Source organism: Mixophyes fleayi, chromosome 3, assembly GCF_038048845.1.
Source record: "Mixophyes fleayi isolate aMixFle1 chromosome 3, aMixFle1.hap1, whole genome shotgun sequence".
Classification (NCBI taxonomy): Eukaryota; Metazoa; Chordata; class Amphibia; order Anura; family Limnodynastidae; genus Mixophyes; species Mixophyes fleayi.
Genome location: NC_134404.1, coordinates 16,960,816 through 16,981,880, shown reverse-complemented (window position 1 = coordinate 16,981,880; position 21,065 = coordinate 16,960,816). Strand labels below are relative to the sequence as shown.

Genomic DNA, 21,065 nt, shown 5'->3' with positions numbered 1-21,065 from the left:
AATAATTGCATTAAATATTAAAATATAGTCCCACGCACTAATATTTTATATCACCCACTGGATTTAAAAAAAAAAAAAAAAAAAGTCACTTGGTAAAATAGTTTGTATCTGACCTAGACTATCATCTTCTCATCCAGGTCTTCCCGGTGAAAGAGGACTTCCTGGTTTGCCCGGTCAAAAAGGAGACCAGGGAGACATTGGAGCACCCGGTTCTATGGGTCTTCGTGGATTTAAAGGTATGTTACATTTATTTAAGAAAAAAATACTATGCATTTTATCTTATTCTTGAATTTTTAAAACTCAGGAAATGGTACAAGGGCTATCATAAAACAAAGAGATCAAGTAAATATAATTTCAGAAAAACAGGAGTATATCTACAGGATTTAAAGGCCACATACCCCAGTCTACAAATATGGTGACCAAGCGACTGGATTCAGCATTCACTTGCCAGGCAGAACTGGTAGATCCATGTAATCAAGATCTAATAATCCAGGTTACACTGAATCTATTAATGCTCACAGTAGAGGAAATCTTGTACATTGTAATGTGACTTTGCAAGGTCTCTACTGGGTCCCGCAGTGGGATACGAGTGCAGGGCCAAGTGTAAAGTCTAGGGCCTGTTGTTACACAACTGCAGCAAACTACATTATTCCCAGAGCTGAAAAATGGCTTACCTGTAATGGTGAGGGAATTTCTAGTTCCTTTTATCACATGACATATTAATCTTTAAGGTTGCTTTGTATGGGTACACTCAGAGCCAGTGGAAGTGCCCTAGTCATGCCCGGATCTTACCTTGTGTGGAGCGAGATGTGACATCATAGACAAGTGCCACATTCCCAGTGACATGGTGGAGCAGTGGCATGGTGACATGGTAGACCAGTGACATGGTGACATGGTAGACCAGTGACTTGATGGAGCAGTGACATGGTGACATGGTGGAGCAGTGACATGGTGACATGGTGGAGCAGTGGAATGGTGACATGGTGGACCAGTGACTTGGTGGAGCAGTGACATGGTGACATGGTGGAGCAGTGACATGGTGACATGGTGGAGCGGTGACATGGTGGAGCAGTGACATGGTGACATGGTGGAGCAGTGACATGGTGACATGGTGGAGCGGTGACATGGTGGAGCAGTGACATGGTGGAGCGGTGACATGGTGGAGCAGTGACATGGTGGAGCAGTGACATGGTGACATGGTGGAGCGGTGACATGGTGACATGGTGGAGCAGTGACATGGTGACTTGGTAGAGCGGTGACATGGTGACTTGGTGGAGCGGTGACATGGTGGAGCAGTGACATGGTGGAGCGGTGACATAGTGACTTGGTGGAGCGGTGACATGGTGGAGCAGTAACATGGTGGAGCGGTGACATGGTGGACCAGTGACTTGGTGGAGCAGTGACATGGTGACATGGTGGAGCAGTGACATGGTGGAGTAGTGACATGGTGACATGGTGGAGCGGTGACATGGTGGAGCAGTGACATGGTGACATGGTGGAGCAGTGACATGGTGGAGCGGTGACATGGTGGACCAGTGACTTGGTGGAGCAGTGACATGGTGGAGCGGTGACATGGTGGACCAGTGACTTGGTGGAGCAGTGACTTGGTGGAGCAGTGACATGGTGACATGGTGGAGTGGTGACATGGTGGACCAGTGACTTGGTGGAGCAGTGACATGGTGACATGGTGGAGCGGTGACATGGTGGAGCAGTGCCATGGTGACATGGTGGAGCAGTGACATGGTGACATGGTGGAGCGGTGACATGGTGGAGCAGTGACATGGTGACTTGGTGGAGCAGTGACATGGTGAAGCAGTGACATGGTGACATGGTAGATCAGTGACATGGTGGAGCAGTGACATGGTGGAGCAGTGACATGGAGGAGCGGTGATATGGTGGAGCGGTGACATGGTGGAGCAGTGACATGGTGACATGGTGACTTGGTGGAGCGGTGACATGGTTGAGCAGTGACATGGTGGAGCGGTGACATGGTGACTTGGTGGAGCGGTGACATGGTGGAGCAGTGACATGGTGGAGCGGTGACATGGTGACTTGGTGGAGCGGTGACATGGTGGAGCAGTGACATGGTGGAGCGGTGACATGGTGGACCAGTGACTTGGTGGAGCAGTGACATGGTGACATGGTGGAGCAGTGACATGGTGACATGGTGGAGCAGTGACATGGTGGAGCAGTGACATGGTGACATGGTGGAGCGGTGACATGGTGGAGCAGTGACATGGTGACATGGTAGAGCAGTGACATGGTGGAGCGGTGACATGGTGGACCAGTGACTTGGTGACATGGTGGAGCGGTGACATGGTGGAGCAGTGACATGGTGACATGGTGGAGCAGTGACATGGTGGAGCGGTGACATGGTGGACCAGTGACTTGGTGGAGCAGTGACATGGTGACATGGTTGAGTGGTGACATGGTGGACCAGTGACTTGGTGGAGCAGTGACATGGTGACATGGTGGAGCAGTGACATGGTGACATGGTGGAGCAGTGACATGGTGGAGCAGTGACATGGTGGAGCAGTGACATGGTGACATGGTGGAGCGGTGACATGGTGGAGCAGTGACATGGTGACATGGTGGAGCGGTGACATGGTGACATGGTGGAGCGGTGACATGGTGGAGCAGTGACATGGTGACATGGTGGAGCAGTGACATGGTGACTTGGTGGAGCAGTGACATGGTGAAGCAGTGACATGGTGACATGGTGGATCAGTGACATGGTGGAGCAGTGACATGGTGGAGCAGTGACATGGTGACATGGTGGAGCAGTGACATGGTGACATGGTGGAGCAGTGACATGGTGGAGCAGTGACATGGTGGAGCAGTGACATGGTGACATGGTGGAGCGGTGACATGGTGGAGCAATGACATGGTGACATGGTGGAGCGGTGACATGGGGACATGGTGGAGCAGTGACATGGTGACATGGTGGAGTAGTGACATGGTGACATGGTGGAGCAGTGACATGGTGACTTGGTGGAGCAGTGACATGGTGAAGCAGTGACATGGTGACATGGTGGATCAGTGACATGGTGGAGCAGTGACATAGTGACATGGTGGAGCAGTGACATGGTGGAGCAGTGACATGGTGGAGCGGTGACATGGTGACATGGTGGAGCAGTGACATGGTGACATGGTGGAGCGGTGACATGGTGGACCAGTGACTTGGTGGAGCAGTGACATGGTGACATGGTGGAGCAGTGACATGGTGACATGGTGGAGCAGTGACATGGTGGAGCAGTGACTTGGTGGAGCAGTGATATGGTGACATGGTGGAGCAGTGACATGGTGGAGCAGTGACATGGTGACATGGTGGAGCGGTGACCTGGTGACATGGTGGACCAGTGACTTGGTGGAGCAGTGACATGGTGACATGGTGGAGCAGTGACATGGTGACATGGTGGAGCAACGACATGGTGGAGCAGTGACTTGGTGAAGCAGTGATATGGTGACATGGTGGAGCAGCAGCCAGCAGATTCACAGGTAAGAATTTGCCTGGGTGCTGCCCTTCAGCCTAGGTTAGCCATCTGATAGTACTGGCCCAGAGTTCACCAGAAGCTATTATTTCATATCTTGCACTGATGAGATCCAATAAGGCAGCTGTATGTAAGTTGCATATATGTCTTTACATTTCTGGCTATATCTTTGCCATTCACAAATATCAGCACGGTGGCTAAGTGGTTATCACTTCTGCCTCACAGCACTCGGTTCATGAGTTCAATTCCCGACCATGGCCTTATCTTTGTGGAGTTTGTATGTTCTCCCCGTGTTTGCGTGGGTTTCCTCTAGGTGCTCCGGTTTCCTCCCACACTCCAAAAACATATTGGTAGGTTAATTGGCTGCTATCAAAATTGACCCTAGTCTCTCCCTCTCTGTCTGTCTGTGTGTGTATGTTAGGGAATTTAGACTGTAAGCTCCAATGGGGCAGGGACTGATGTGAGTGAGTTCTCTGTACAGCGCTGTGGAATTAGTGGCGCTATATAAATAAATGATAATGATGATGAAGTGTTTATGGATGTGAAGGCTGTAAGAGTACTTATTTACGTATCCCTACCTCAAACTCCTTATATGTGCATCGAGGCACTGCTGTCTTACACTAGGGCTATGTGAATATCTTCAGCTGTAAGAAGGTTTTTTTTTTCCATAACTGTGTCCTTAACTTGCACTTAAGTTAACTTTCCCCATAAACTTTTTGATCCAGAAAAATATCTCTAAGCACCGATGACATGATGAGATTAGAGGTTGGGTCACAAAGACACACGCAGGAGGATCTGAAAATGTTCCGGGACAATAGTAAAACAAATGCAATTAATACAGATGGTCTAAAGAGAGAGAATAAAACAAACAGTGTGTTTCCTGGCTTGGAACTCAGTTTTTCCTCCAGCACGATCGTGAATCAGAGCACACACAAATCTCTTTCTTTCCATCACACGGGCTGGTGACTGAGGCAGCTTCATAAAGTTTAATAGGAACCGTGTTGTGGCTGTAAGTTCTCTGTGTATAAAGAGACTATAGTATTGGTTTATACTATACGTACCCACATTGTATGTCATGTTCTTACCAAATAGAGAGGTGCCAAGACCGAGTATCTATCCAGATGGGATAGACTTAGGGGTCTATTTATTATAGAGAGAAGAGCCCCAAATGTGGTGACAATACATGTATAGGGCTTCTCCCTATTAATCAAGCCCCAAAACCGCCAATGGCTATTGCAATATTATTTAATTTATTTTAATATTTAAATCGTGCTGCATAAAAGTAATACTGGAGATTACAATATAAAATAGTATATAGTATTTTTTTTTCTATTCTGAATGACTTTATTAATAAATCAATGTATACGTAGAGTCACATACACCAGGCGCGAGCTGGCAGGTTGCAGCCCGGGGGGCACACAGGCGGCCGCAACACATGACACGCGATGCGGCCGCCTGTGCGCTGACACAGCCGCATCGCGTGACAAATGATGCGGACGACGGTAGTATTCGCCACGGGCGGGGCGGGGAGGGGGGGCGGCCCGAACAGCCGTTAGACAGAGTGACCCGGGGGCCGCTGCCCCCCTGCCCCCGGTCCAGCCCGCCCCTGAAGTACACCCTTTATTTACAGACCCCAAAACAGTCACAAATGCTGCAATGGCTATAAGTAGACCATTGGCGAGGGGTATTCATTTTAGTTATGTTTTAGACCACTGAACAATAGTATTTTCCTCTCCTGAGTAAAACTATCCTCTTTGGATAAAACCATCTAAATTAAAACTTGTTTTCTTCTTGTATTTTAATGCCTTTTGCTGTTTCCATTTCAGGAATATTCTATGATGCATGTTTCTTAAAATAACGATGTGTTTATAGAAATAAGTGAAATGGACATGGATATAAATTTGCCAAACCGAGATTATTTGGTAGCCAGGAATTTTAGGTCATTTTGACTGGAAGCTGTTTTATTTTTCTCTGCCAAAAGAAGTGCTATAGTTTTATTACTATGAAATAAGTGTAGTCTTTCATAACTGTTGTTATTTGCCCTCTAAGTGTCCATCCATGGTGACCTTAACAAGTTGTTCTTTGTTCCGAGTTCTGAGGCTCTGACGGCGTGGTTTCCAGTTACAGAGGTGTTATGGTGACATACTTTTGGATATTAAAAGTGGCCATTTCAAGACCTTGAGATAGAGTTGCGCAGCCTGTGGGTCAAAACTTTAAGCACAGTCCTAGAATCTGTTTTTGGGGACCTTGATTGTAAACATGACTAACGGACGGGATGTAGTCGGAATGTTGACAATGTTGACTATCAACATTGTGGTGTCAACATTCTGAATGTCAACGTTTCATACCCAATCCCGTAAAACACCCTACATGCACTTATCAATAGCAAAGATTAGGATGGTACAATAAGTAAACAGAGGAGGATGGGTGCAGTTTTAAATAAAAGTATTCCTTGGTGATTCTAGGCACTAGTTTGGTGGTCACATGTAGTATGGGGTCACCTGTGTTGTAAAGATCAGTACCGGTCTTGTGTGGAACACAATTCCACAGACTACGTGGGACTTGTGTATTATTGAGGGCCCCATCACGACGACAAGAAAAAAAAACAGTTGTCACCAGAATTTATGATCATAAAAAAAATCTGTCCTGGAACTGTAAGGGTTAATTGATTTTTTAGGTTTTTTTTTTAACATTATCAAATCAGCGATGGGCAACCTGATATATTTTAGAAGTCACAGAGACGTTCTTCTAAAGTTCGAAAGGGCAGAGCATTATCTTTCATCTCAGGAATAAGTTAAATCAATACATTTAATCAAAGAGACGCTTATCTGGAACACCATATCACAGGAGTGTTACCAGCTGTAACAAACAAATCTGACAGTGAGGCCGGAAGGAGCTGGGGGAGGCAGGTGAAGGCTAGGACAAGTGGATATGACCTACTGCCGCCTCTTGCCCATCTCTACTGTAAATGGATGTGCGTCACAGGGTCACTTTCTGAAACTTGAAGCGGCTGTCCCTCTATGGGTGCACTAGACGGACAGAAAGGAAATTTGATCATACCTGTCTGCTTTCTATACAGTACCTGCGCTCTGCGAGATGGCTAAGGAAGGTATTAAACAATAGTAGGCAGGACAAGGCATTTGAGGATGATGCTAGCTGAATCATGCCCGCCCAGAGTTCATTGAGGTGGTGTGACTTGGTGGTTGTGTGGCATCATAGCAGGTCCACACCCACTATCAGTTTCGGACTGGGGCATGAAGGGCCCACCGGGCGACTGCTAGGGGCCCACCAGAGGGAGGGGGTGTGGCCAGCCATCATAGAGGTGAGACCAGACACTAGAGGGGGAGTGGTCAGCCCACGTAGGACAACTAGCACCATAGTGTAGTATATAAAGAATGCAGTGTGTATATAAAGAGTACACAGTCTTGACCTGCCTCTTAGATTGGGCAAAACAGTCACCAAAAATTGGGATTGTCCCACTAAACCAGGCTTGGCTAACCTGTGACACTCCAGGTGTTGTGAAACTACAAGCCCCAGCATGCTTTGCCAATATATAGCAGCTTATTGCTGGAAGGGTATGCTGGGACTTGTAGTTTCACAACATCTGGAGTGCCACAGGTTAGCCAAGCCTTCACTAGACTCCGGTGCCGCGGTCACATGAGTATTTTTAATTTTTTTTTATGTTTTCCACTCCCCCCACCAATGAAGAGGGGAGCGATCAGAGTTGGGGCCTACCAGGGGATAGCCTGGTCCTCGGGCGGGCCAGTCCGACCCTGCCCACTATACAGACATCCCGGTGCCCTTATGGAGAATTGTCTACTTTCTTGTGAAAGTCTAGGAGAGTATTCAACTTTAAATATGCTACGTGCAGGCAGTTATGATCGTTCTTTCATGGAGTAATTTGAGATTCAGTTGCCGACGGTGTGTCACGCGGACTTATCTGCTTCGTCTGCTGCGCACATTGCCGGCTATTACGGTAGGAATCTCCGCTTATTTTTATGTACACCTCTATGGAGTGCGTGAATAAAATGAGCTGAGATTCCAGTGAAATCTCTGACGCGAGCTGTCTCCGTGGATGATACGGAGACACCTCGCGCTGGATCGAGTCTCCCCCTAAGCTTCACGACTATCAGTCTACACTGTGAAAAGTAGACACAATGGATGTTGTAATCAGTGTTGAGTCATTTCTACAGTGGAGCAAACTCAAGTCACAGTTTAAATGAAAAAATACAACTACAAGTGTTTCGTGCACTTTCTTATCCATCTTCTCGTGTTTAGTCTTGTGCAAGTTATCCTACTGCTGTTTTAGAATACCCTGTAAAAATTGAGCATTAGTGCAAATAGAAATGCATTGTTGGGCCATATTTCTGCATGTTCATAAATTTCCTTTACAATCTATGGCAACAGCCCTCCCTCACACACAGTCTACAGTTCTCATTCTTGAGGTTTCTGTTCTTTTATCGCAGATCATCCCTTTGGTTTGCCTGACTTCTTAGAAAACAAGTGTATCTGATATATCTCCAGAGACCTGCAGGACATTTTTATGCAGTCCTTTAAGATGTCGGCTACTTTTAAATCTTAAACTTGTTGGTTATTTACAATTTAGAAACATTAATATACCAGCAGTTTAATTTCGTTGACCTTCTATCCTATCACATTAATTAAGTGCTGCTTCTATACCTGAAAACAGAGGTTGGAACAAAGAATCTTCTATGCCAGTTCTCTACTCATTTCCATCAGACGTGTTGTTCTAACGTTTAGCTGAGAAACGCTACACCGCCATGCCCGGTATAACAGGGTTTTTTTTCTCTTATCTTTGGTCAGTTTCCCATTAACTTGACGGGTTGTAACTGTTTTCTTTTATTCAGACCTTTGTGAATCCGCATTAATCGAGGTAATTTCAAAAACATGCCCGGAAAAACAGTGGGGTTCTGCAAAGTGAATTAATGTAAAACAATGTAGGATTCCAGCAGAAGGGAAGAGAGCGGGCGATGCCAAGGACAGAGGGGCGCAGTGTGAGCCATGATACCTGAGAATAAAAACAAACAGACGTCTGACTGATCCTCTGTGTCTCTGGCTCCCACACTCCAGAACAAAAAGTCACTTGCTCCCCTGCCAAAAATACGTTCTTACAAAGGCAGGATTATACAAGGATAAATGTGATTTTTTATTTAACAATATATATATACATATATATATATATATATATATATATATATATAGCAACAAAGGAAGGCATGTAGCTGACAATCTGCAGAGAAAGGATGCAACCAGAGTAACACGTCCATGCAGCAGGGCACCTGGTTTAAAGATAAACAGGTGGAGGACAAGTGTCTGACAAAGTAACAGTATAGTCTAATTTAACTTACATGGTTTGAAAGTGCCTTTTCCCACAGCTACAGGGCCTGTCTGCAGTAAGAGTAATCAAAGAAACAGCTGATTAGAACTCCCTTTTAAAGGGAAGTGGGAGTGTCACCTGCCCATCAAGCTAGGGCTGTGGGAGGAGTGTCAGGTATAAAAACCTTTTTGTTTCATTGTGACTGATGTTAGAAAAGCTGGCCGGTGCCTAGAGAGCACGTCTCTGTTTATTTAGTGTTTAGGGTCACAACAAGCAACCGTATGGAATCTAAGACAAATTAAAAAGCAAGAAGTTGTCTGCGTGTGTTCCACCAGAAGTGTGCTCTTGCCACAATATATATATATATATATATATATATATATATATATATATATATATACTGAATGTGGAAGGAGATTTAGTATCAGCACTTATCTCATTGTGCACCACGGAACCCAGTAAAGTAACCCAGTGAATAGCCCCAATCACAGCATGGACAGGGGAGTGCTGCTGGGAGCACAGATGCAGCATTGTGTATGTTGCAGGGAGACGGAGCTACACTGGAGGAAGTGTAGTACAGTTAAGCAGAATAAGTACATGGATGCAATTAACAGAACAAATCACATAAATTCAGATACAATTCAGCATAACACATAGTAGGGACAAACAAGGAAGACAGCAACCGGACAGACATAAGATATAGGGTAGAGAGGACCCTACTCATGAGAGCTTAATGAGAGACATAGTGGGGTGTTGATAGGGTAGGTAGAAGGGGGTATGGAGGAGGGAAAGATGGGGCAGTGTGGAGATACATAGAAAGCAGTCTGTGTAAGACTGGATATTTCCTGTACTGACTGGTTGAACTCTACATTCAACTCTACATCTCTTCTCCCAATCTCTCTCCATCCCTTCTCTCTTGAGTATCTGACTGCCTTTTTCACCATCCCCTCTTGGATGTCTTCACGTTTTCTCAAAATCAGTCTTACCGAAACTGAGCTCATCGTCTTCCCTCCGTCTAGATCTTCATCCCTTCTCGATCTCTCTATCATTATCAACAACACCACCATCTCATCTGTTCCCCAACTCCGCTACCTCGGCTTAACCCTCGACTCCTCCCTCTCTTTTACCACCCCACATTCAAACTTTCACCCAATCTTGTCGCTTCCAACTCTGTAACATCACCAGCATCCGGCCCTTCCTTTCCCAGGATGTTACCAAAACCATCATCCATGCACTCATCATTTCCCATATAGACTACTGTAACCTTCTTTTCACCGGCCTCCCCCCTCTACCACCTCGCCCCCCCCCTTAGGTCTATATTCAACGCAGCTGCGTGACTCATCTTCCTCTCCCACTGCTCCTCTTCTGCCTCCCCTCTCTGCTTCGCCACTCACTGGCTCCCCTTCCCCTACAGAATCCTTTTTAAACTCCTCACCCTCACCTACATGGCCCTCTCCCACTCTACTGCCCCTTACATCTCTAACCTCCTAACCGCCTTTCCTCTACCCTGATCACTTTATCCCACTCAAGAATCCAAGACCTCTCCTGGGCTGCCTCTGTTCATTGGAACGACCTCCCATGCTCTATTCGACTGCCCCCTAATTTGTGTTCCTCCAAGCAGGCACTCAAAACTCATTTTTTCCTAAAAGCCTACTAGCCATCCACCTAACCTTCTATCCATGCTTGAATACCTCACCCACTCTCATCCCCCACTTTTGCGACTGATCCCCCCTCTGACTTCCATTGTGCCTCTTGTCTGTTTGCCATCCCTTTAGGATGTAAGCTCTTTCGAGCAGGGCCCACATCTCTCTTGGAAATGTGTATTTTTCAAACTTGCCATTTTTAAAATCGCTACAAATTGCAGTCCCGATTTTTTGCCACTCTTGCTATATAAATCGCCAAATGTATGATTTTGCAAACTCACCCAAGTTTGAATTCAAAATCGGCAGAAACAACACGCTGTTTTCTATAGGCGAGATTGGCAAACACATCACTGCTACACTGCAGGGCAATGTTCATATAACAGGAGGCATAATAGGAGTTTCAATAAACCATCTTATTTGTTGTTTTTGTTTTATTATAGTGACATACTATTTTATCACCAGTGGGGCAATATTTATATTTTTATGAGATGGCAACACTTTAAATTACCAGTTGGAGACACCATTAAAAGTACATACTTGTAGCAACACAAGTGTCAGCATGCACACGAGCACTTGTAGTGTCACACGTTTGTCACATGTCGATTTTGCACTTCAAATCAACGGTTATCTCTTGTGATTTGTGGCGACTTAAAAAAAAAACGCAGCTTGATACACTTACCCCCTGGTATTTTTTGTTTAATGTTCGGTACTGTTTTACCCTGTATGGTCTAATGTCTGTTTCTGTGCGGCGCTGAGGAAATTTTGTGGCGCCCTGTAAGTAAGGCTAATAACAATAATAATAATAATAATAATAATAATAATAATAATAATAATAATAATAATAATAATCTGGCTTTCCTTACCTGATACAACAATGTCTGAGCAATGTTCCCCCCTTCTCCTCTATCATTTCTCCTTCTTATCGGGGCAATAAGGCTGACTTTTTCACTTTTTGCCGCAACTAAACAATAAAATATCACCCAGGGAGCTGGGAGATGGACAGCTACCCCAGCGCTATTGTCCAAGAGCTGATAAACGTACCTCTTTGCCGGGCCGGTCTGTCCAGATTTGAGCTTTCAGTTTTACTTCATTAATAGAAAAACCTGCTGAAATACTTATAAATTAGGCTTCGTCATGTGAATAGCAGGGGTATCGTCAACAGCAAGCCTTTAATGTATACAACGAGACTAAAAAAAGCCTCATGGTCAAGTGAATTTTTTTCTTTACTAAATCTTCCCCCATATCACAGTATAGAGCACAACGTCAAATTTTCCACTTATGCTGAAAGGGTTCTCCAACTACAAGAAACAATCTGACCAAAATAGACCGGTATGGCTGCTATATTTAATAATAGGGTAGATCCGTAAGGAAGACCCATTCCTTAGTAGTTTCCTAGGTATTGGAAAATGCTCTTTGCACATTTGGGGGTAAATGTATAAACCTCCGTATTCTTTAACTCCGTCGAGTTCAGCGTCTTCAGCGCTTAAATTTAAAGCGGCGCTGCCTTGCAAAGGGAAACTTCCCTTTACAAGGCAACGCCGCTTTAAATTTAAGCGCTGAAGACGCTGAACTCGCCGGAGTTGAAGAATCCGGAGGTTCATACATTAACCCCCTGGTTGTGGATATACCCAGAGACAAGACAGGTGATATCACTGCACATTGGTAAGGGCATTCTGTGCTATTTAAGCATTTTGAAACATTCCAGTAGGTATTTAGTCAGTGACTTAGAGCTAGTGATATATTTGTTGCTGTTTCTGAGTAGGAAAAGAATACTTGGTCACACTTTATTCTTCATCTTCAATCTTCATTCTTCATCTTACCAGTTGAAGTACAGAAGTTTTTAAAATCATTTTCCACGCAGTTCTTTTAATTAGGCTTGTTTTTTTTCCACCAGATGATGCAGTGAATCTATCATCGTACTCCTAGTACTATAATCCCAAAAAAGAATTATGATTACTAAATCATTTTGTAATGTAGTATGTGTATGTGGTTCTGGTTATTATTATGGCTGGTGTTCACTCCGTTTTGATCTGACAAGCTGATCGGAGGGGTGACCTAAAATTGTATCTCTGGGATTCTAGAGAGTAGACCTAGAAATGTCTTTATGATGATGTTCTTGTTAAGGAGTCATATGAGATATATAACCTCTACAAAGCCCATCCACATGACTTGGATTCCAGGTTCTGTGCCATCTGCTAGATACATTTTTAGCTACAGGATCGACATTCCGATGGTTTCCTGCTCAGAGATATGTAAATTGGGGAATGATTTGGACACTAAAAAATGCAGAGAAATTCTTTACGTTGTAAAACATGGACCAAAATCCACAAGGGGAATGAAACATGTACCCTCATTCCATCTTCCTTAACGACTCAACATAATTCAGCAGAGTGGACATTTCCTCTTTATGATTAGGTGCAGATAATAGAAAACAGACCAGAATGAAGGAGATTGTGGTAAACCTCCTACTAAGATAGATCTACTTTAGTTTTACGTCTCAGTGGGCCATAAATTCATATCGCGCTCTGCCGTCTCTCTTCAGGGAACGTCAGCCATCCCAAATGCATTCCTCTAAATTATTATGATGATTGGAAAGGAGTAATAGTAACTGACTGAGTATACACCTGTTTGTTTGTGTTTTACTGAGCTAAGGCTATATTTATGAAAGGGCAAAAGCCCTTCTGTCCATAGGCAAACCAAGGGGGGTTTCCTAGTGCCTGTAAATCCCCTCCAAGCCTGGGGCACTGTATAATTGAGGTGGCTGGACCCTGCCCCTGTTTCAGACGGCTCTGCTTGAAAAGGGAGAGCTGCGTGCACCTAACAGTAGTGTACGCAGCATTGCCCATGTATATTATAGGGATAGGAAGAGTTGGAGAGCAGCCAAGCACTGTCTAATATTATAGCCACGCCCCCATGCATGCTGGTCACGCTCACTGGTGGTGTGGAAACCCCCCTCTACAAATCCTGCGTTTGCCCCTGCTGTCAGTGTAAATGGATGTTTTGTGGGTGATAGGGCTTTGCCCTTTACATCAAGATACTGTTCCACCGGCTATAGCTTTGCCATCACGCCAGTAACCCGCACAGGCATTTAGATTTACTGCATTTCGTCTGTGGCAACTTCCCCATGCAATGAGCAAGTCTATTCAGGAGCAAGCAGGGTCATCTCAGAGTACTTTTACACCCACAAAATAAACCATAAATGTTGAACGGGGTGATGCACCAGTGTACGTGCATGGCAGTAAGAGGCATATTTAAGCAGCATTTGTGTATTGTCATCCACAATGTTTCTGGTATATAAATACCCCTTGGTGTCAGTCATATTATCAGCCTCCAAAGTCTGACCCAACTTGGCTCAAATTTATGCTATAAATTATAGTTTTTTTTAACCAAACTTGTATTGACCATGTAAGTTTCCCGGGGATCAGCCGGTGGCTTCCAAACTGGACAGGTTATAAGACCTACGTTACCGGAAGAAAATAAGAGACTTATTTTACCATGAAGCCTGAGTCTTCCTTTCATGACATGGTATTTTGTTCTCTCAGTACATATGCTATATATATATATATATATATATATATATATATATATAACATACACTTCTGGCAATTTATTTGCATACATTTGAAATGTTAATTATCATCTAGGCCAGAAATTAGGCTATGCAATCTGTACTGTTGCTCAGATACTACGTTCCGTTATCTGTGTTTCTTTGAGTAAACTTGGTCCTTAGTAGCCACTAAGTAGTGGGTGACTATTCACTCCATTGTGTTTTAAACATAACACTTGCCTGACTAGATTTTAATAGAGGAGGGGACACTACCCCTAGCTAGAACTCCTGTTGTTTAGGTAACAAAGATAACCTCTGTTAAACAATAGTCTGGTCTGCCTGATAATATAATTATTGATGTATTGTTTCTGCAGACCTAGAATACACATATACTTAGTCTTTTGGCATAAGTAAACAATAGGAAGCCCTAGGAATAGCATGAATGCCTCCCCTAGAGTATAATAGAGTAATATGACACAATCTCCTATATTACCAATCTTAAAGCTAATATTCATTTCAAACACAGTATGGGGGTGAGCACAGACATGCTATGGGAATGAAAACACACATACTGAATACATAATGTGTGCTAGGGCAGACCCTCTAGGGGGCCATTGGGATAAAAAGTACATGTTTAACGGTATTGTGACAAGGAGGAAGCAGCATACATAGTTATTTGGGCTGCTGGCCCATATGCAGTGACTCAAATTCAGCCATGAGACTTACTTATATCATGTGTAACACCCGGTGAACCTGGCATTGACCTGGTGGACCTGGCATTCACCTGCACATGGAGGCCAGACCTCAGGGGTGTAGGAAGAGGGCAGAAGGAGCCGCTGACTTGGGCACTGGGAAAAAAATCCACCAGCATGCCCGAGGGGCCAAAGAGGATATGGCATCAGAGCCCAACAGAGAAAGAGAGTTGGGTATGAAGAAGAGAGAAGGCTGAAGTAAAGCCAAAGAAGGAAGCTTGAACATTGCTGGGACCACAGCATGCACAGTGAGAACCACTGTGGAAGGAGAGTCAGTACAGCAAAGACAAGGAGGAGGCTAGGAGAGTGAACAAAGAGGAGGGAGAAGTACAACAGCCAGAGGGGATGGTGCAAGAGAGTGTTCCACCATTAAAGATGGGCTGTTTGTCACAAAGAGAGATGCCAGTGTCATAGAAAGAGCTTCCAGTGTCAGAGAGAGAGAGAGAGAGCTGGCAGTTGCAGAGTGAGAGCTGCCAGTTGCAGAGTGACAGCTGCCAGTGACAGAGAGCAAGCTGCCAGTTTCAGAGTATTGCATTTTTGCATATTGCATTTATTGGGAATGTTTCAAGTCCAAAAGCAGTTGGCTGTAATTTACGCGTTTAAAAATAGCGTACAACTTCTGCGCAGTTCCGTCCGTATTCAAATCAATGTGTTTCTAAAGATGTGATACGATTTGAGTATGAGCGGAAATACACTCTGTATAATCAATACGTTCCATACATAGACACTCATAAGAGAATGAAGTATGCGCACATGTGTATGTACAATAATGTCACATCAGAACGCACTTAACTTTTATTTGATCATAAACTTAAATAACAACTTTTAACAATATCATAGATAAAAAAATACGTTTTTAAAATCTAGTCCCTATAACGATATATTTTTGTTAAATAAATTATTTTTAATTAACTTACTAAATAATTAACTCTTTATACAGTGCATACAATGCATTTTGAAAATAATATGGAGATGCGTACAGATGCTCTGTGCTAGCCACTGAGGCGCACATTTGTCAATTATTAAGCGAAGACTATGCCGCGTAGGTCATCGTTATCATCCAGCATTTACACCCGTCCTGTTACAGGCTAACACAGGATTTTAATTGGTCGCATCTGCATTAACAAGATCAATACTGTATATGACCTGCATTAGTCTGCCCTTTCCCTCCCCTGTTTCATCCCTCAAGTCGTAAAGGGGTCGTAAATGTCAAATTCGTGCAGATATGAATTTCGTTCAATTACGTTCACATACACAAGTGCGCAGTGTGAAATCACACAAGATACGCTACACAAATGGTCATACGTTCAGCCTTGAATCATTGTGTGTATCTACATGCTGGTAACCAGTTTAGAGTGTGTGTCTATAGGTTTAAATGTAAGTACTGAGCGTTAGGCCCACCTGCAGGTTTGAGTGAATGCACGCCAAGAGTCGGATCTTTAAGATACCCATCGTATCGTCATATGCTAACTTATCATTGTTATTGTGAGTTTGTGATATTTTTGTTAGCAATATTTACGCTGATCGTTCTACTATGAAATAAAGCATTAACAAGGAGAATAAAACTTGATATGAATTTAACCAGTTCAATCCAATGACCAAAATATATAGAGTATAAAGTGAAAAAAGAGAGGGTGATTTAGAATTAATGAGTGGAGGAGAAGAATAGACATGGAAGAGTAATTCGGTGGAAGATGACAAGACAGGAGATATTCCATAGTTGCCAACTCCCGGAAACTTGTTTCCGGGAGAGGGGTCGAGACTGGAGGGCGGGAGGGTGCGGGACGAGGCCAATCACGTCATTTTGGCCCCGCCCCCTCGAAAACGTAATTTGCATCGTGGGGGGCGGGGCCAAAATGACGCGATTGGCCTCGTCCCGCCCCCTCCCGCCCTCCAAAATGGCGTGATTCACCGAGAATCGCATCAAATGACGCGATTCTCTGTGAAATCCGGGATGCGGGAGAAATGCCATCTCCCCCGGGAGCCCGGGAGACTGACTCGAATTTCGGGAGTCTCCCGGACTTACCGGGAGAGTTGGCAAGTATGAGATATTCTGATGGTTTGCTTGCAGCTAACTCTAATGAGCACCAATCTCGAGGGAGGAAATGTAGAGCGAGAATAGTAGGGGGCCGAGAACAGAGCCCTGGAGGGGATACTGTGCAGTGTATTTATTTACAGCATAAAAATTGTACTGTGCAGTGTCCATACATTCATCATAGTAAAACAATTCAGAATTGCATACAAAACAGAAAACAGGCAGTAGTGCTGTATAAAAATAGGAAAACTAGAATTAGAACAGTATAATTTACATAAATGTAATGAAATGTTACGTAAAAATAATGAGGCATAATGTAAGGTGTACAGTAATGTGAGCAATGCTTTACATAAATCTGACCATCTAACCACATTAATATTACTCTACAAAACACATTTTAATCTCCTCTCACACCCAATTAAAATAAAAACTATTACATTTAGTGTTGTAGTTACTTCCCTAGTGCTGCACATCAGACTGCAGATGATAACAGGACATTTACTTTCTGTGTTTTCTATATCAGACAAACAATAGAACACTAGATATAAAACTATAAAAGTAATACACTAGAGACCAAGGTGACGGCGGACATATTAAAAAAAAACAGTCAGTATTTAACTTATGTGCAAGACAGAAAACTAATTTGCACCCCTTGTAGTGTAACATGGTATTGTCCAGGAGACTGAAATAAGAAGCTTCTTAAGCTTAAGTTAAGATCCTTAATGAATCAGGCCCTAGAATCTTATTGGTTGCTTTAGGCAACATCTCAACTTTTTCAACCCCGCAGCTTGATATATTTACCCCCTAGTGTTCAATGTCTTTGATTCTTTGGATTTCTCTATAACTGATACAAATGGAATATACGGACAGGTGTCTCTAATCCACAAAAAGCATATTTAATTTTGTACAGTGCCGTAGCAGATTTCTGTGCTTTCACAGCATAAAGGAATTTAATTCCCCTGTGGGTAAAACTAGGTTCCATACCGAAATGCTCATTAGTGTGGTATTTCAGAAAACCAGGCATGTCAGTACAAACTTAGCTAGGACCTTAATAAATCTGACCATTCTTTCAGCGTGCGCCTCTAAAGACCGTTTAACACCTCGTTAAACTAAACAGGCAGGCATGCCAAGTTTTTAAATGGCTACCAGGGAGGAGGTCAGAGGATGCGTGTGTTATCCAGAATAGAAACATGCTCCAACAATGCAATGCTGCAAGAATGCAGGAATATGTGGACTCTGCAGGAGGAGGGTTAAGTAGCAAGGCCAGAGCAGGAGCGATGAAGTGTAGGGAAGACTAATAGACGGAATGAAATGCAAGGAGGTATCCAGAGACTGGAGTAGAGGGCCAGATGTTGGAGGAAGGAAGAGGTGAGGAAGATGAAGATAGAGATAATATGGGAACTAACATTAAGCAGAACGGGAGATCAGAAGTCTCGTGAAGAAGACAAAAAGCGATGAACAAGAAGTAAGCAATAGCCATGCTTATAAAAGATTGAACAACGTTGAGTAAAGAAAGAGAAGAATTCAATTATTGAGCAATATGCAATGTGGAAGAAGTAAAGACACAAGTGAACCACAAGCAACGCTGCCACTTGGACAACCCAGGTGTCTGCTTTGGGCGCCAGGGATTAAGGGGACTAAAACACTAAATGAGTTATATATTACCTATATTTTCACTCAGTGCCCTCCCATTATGCCCAGGTCACTTATATAGAGGGGCAGCATTGGGCAGCTCCTTACCTGTGAAGTTATTGACTATAGCTCCTCCATGTTGGTTATGGGATGGGAGTGCGGTGCTGGGCTATGATGTCACTTCTCTGCGACACAATCCAAAGAGGAGAAGATGCCACAGCGCTACAGAAGGTAAGAAGTGGGGGGAAAGGGGCACCTATGGGGAAGGGGGTGTTTAGGGCGCACAAGTCTCATTAGCCAGTCTTGACAACAAGGCACAAGTAGTTTGGAAGAGGAGACAAAACATTCACAAAAGGCAGAGACTGAGGAATGAGGAAAAATATAGATGATTTTATTATTATTATTATCTTTGACTTATAAGGCGCCACAAAGGGTCCGCAGCGCCGTACATTACATATACAAAAAACAGAACCAGGACACAACATGATACACAAATATATACAAACACAGGTGACAGGGTAAAGCAAATCAGATTATATCTGTCAGATAGTGAAAGGGATGGTAGAAATCAGCAAGAAGAAGGCCGAAGATTAATAAAACAGGGAAAACAGGGCTAGCCAAGCAGGCCAAGAGGTACAGAGGGTGAAGGAACAGTAGAAGGAGCACACAAGGAAAGAGGGCCCTGCTCATGAGAGCTAACAACCTAAAGGGAAGGTGGAGACATATAAAGGGTGGTACTAACTAGGGGAGAGAGCCAGGACAAGAAAGTTAGGAAGACTGATAGACTTGAATAAAGAAATGAGTCTTAAGGGCATGCTTGAAGCCTTTGAGAGTAGATGCTAACCTGATGGAACGTGGAAGATCATTCCACAGCAAGGGAGCAGCCCGGTCAAAGTCCTGAAGACGAGAGTGAGAGGAGGTGATCAGTGAAGTAGTGAGGCGGCGGTCAGAGGCAGAGTGGAGGGGGCGGGTAGGAGTGTAGGTAGAGATGAGATTGGAGATGTAGGGAGGGGAAGATTGACTAAGAGCTTTAAAGGTGAGGGTGAGGAGTTTAAATTTAATTCTGTAGGGTATGGGGAGCCAATGTAGTGACTGTTGGTGGGAGACCGCAGAGATAGAGCGGCGGGAGAGAAAAATGAGGCGGGCAGCAGCATTGAGGATAGACTTAAGAGGATCAAGGCGAGAATCAGGTAGGCCAGAGAGAAGAAGGTTACAGTAGTCAAGGCGAGAGATAATAAGCGAGTGAACAAGGGTTTTCGTGGCTTCCGTGGTGAGAAAGAGACGTATCTTAGATATATTCCGAAGGTGGAAGTAACAGGATTTTAAGAGGGACAGAATGTGAGGCTTAAATGAGAGGGAGGAATCAAGGATGACCCCAAGGCATCGGACTTGGGGGACAGAAACGAGGGTAGTGTTATTAACAGAAATAGAGAGGGGGGGAGGTGGGAGAGTCCTGGCAGGGGGGGAAGACTGTAAGCTTGGTCTTGGAAATATTGAGTTTAAGGAAGCGTTGGGACATCCAAGATGAGATGGCCGAGAGACAGGAGGAGACACGAGACAGAAGGGAAGGGGAGAGGTCAGGGGATGAAAGATAGATTTGGGTATCATCAGCATAGAGGTGGTACTGGAGGCCAAAGGAGTGGATGAGGACACCAAGGGAGGAGGTGTAAAGGGAGAAAAGCAGGGGTCAAGAACAGAGCCTTGAGGAACGCCAACGGGTAGGGGAAGAGGGGGTGATGTAGAATCATGAGTAGAGACTGAGGGAGCGGTTGGTGAGGTAAGAGGAAAACCAGGAGAGGACAGTGTTACATAGGCCTAAAGATTTGAGAGTTTGCAAAAGGAGTGCGTGGTCAACGGTATCGAAGGCAGCAGAGAGGTCAAGAAGGATAAGAAGGGAGTAGTGTCTATTGGATTTAGCGAGGAGAAGGTCATTAGTGACCTTAGTGAGGGCAGTTTCAGTGGAGTGGAGGGGGTGAAAACCAGATTGAAGCGGGTCAATTAGTGAGTGAGAGGAAAGAAAGGAGGTGAGACGGTTGTAGACAACCCGTTCAAGGAGTTTGGAGGCAAAAGGAAGAAGCGAAATAGGGCGGTAATTAGAGAGAGAGGCGGGATCAAGGGACGTTTTCTTGAGTATGGGGGAGACAAGAGCATATTTAAAAGAGATGGGGAAGATTCCAGAGGAGAGGGAGAGGTTGAGGAGGTGTGCAAAGTGGGAGCAGGCTTCGGGAGAGAGGAAGCGGAGGAGGTGGGAGGGGATTGGGTCCTGTGTGCAAGTGGAGGGGGGAAAGGAAGAGAGAAGGGTATGGACCTCATCTGCAGATACCGGAGTGAAGGAAGAAAAGGAGGATGAGCTAGCTGGAGGGGAGAAAGGAGATAGCAGCAGCAGAGGAGGGTGAGAAGGGGGACAGAATGGGCATGGAGGGGGGAGAGAGTGGGGTAAGAAGGGACTGCTGGGGGATGTCATGATGTATAGACTCAATCTTGGAGGTGAAGTGGGTAGCAAAGTCGACAGCAGAGAGCGTGGTGGGGAGTGGGAGAGGGGAAGGGGAGAGGAGGGAGTTGAAGGTGGCAAAAAGCCGACGGGTTTTGGAGGATTGGGAAGAAATGAGAGCTTTGAAGAAAGATTG

At 44.5% G+C, this 21,065-nt stretch overlaps 1 protein-coding gene across 1 annotated transcript in view; it reads left to right on the top strand.

Moving 5' to 3' along the window:
- SCARA5 (scavenger receptor class A member 5) overlaps positions 1–21,065 on the top strand; it is a 343,414-nt gene that overhangs the window by 188,474 nt on the left and 133,875 nt on the right. Inside the window, exon 6 of the mRNA XM_075201143.1 lies at positions 138–236. Within this exon, the coding sequence (XP_075057244.1) occupies positions 138–236 (99 nt within the window). The remainder of the gene's footprint in view (positions 1–137; positions 237–21,065) is intronic.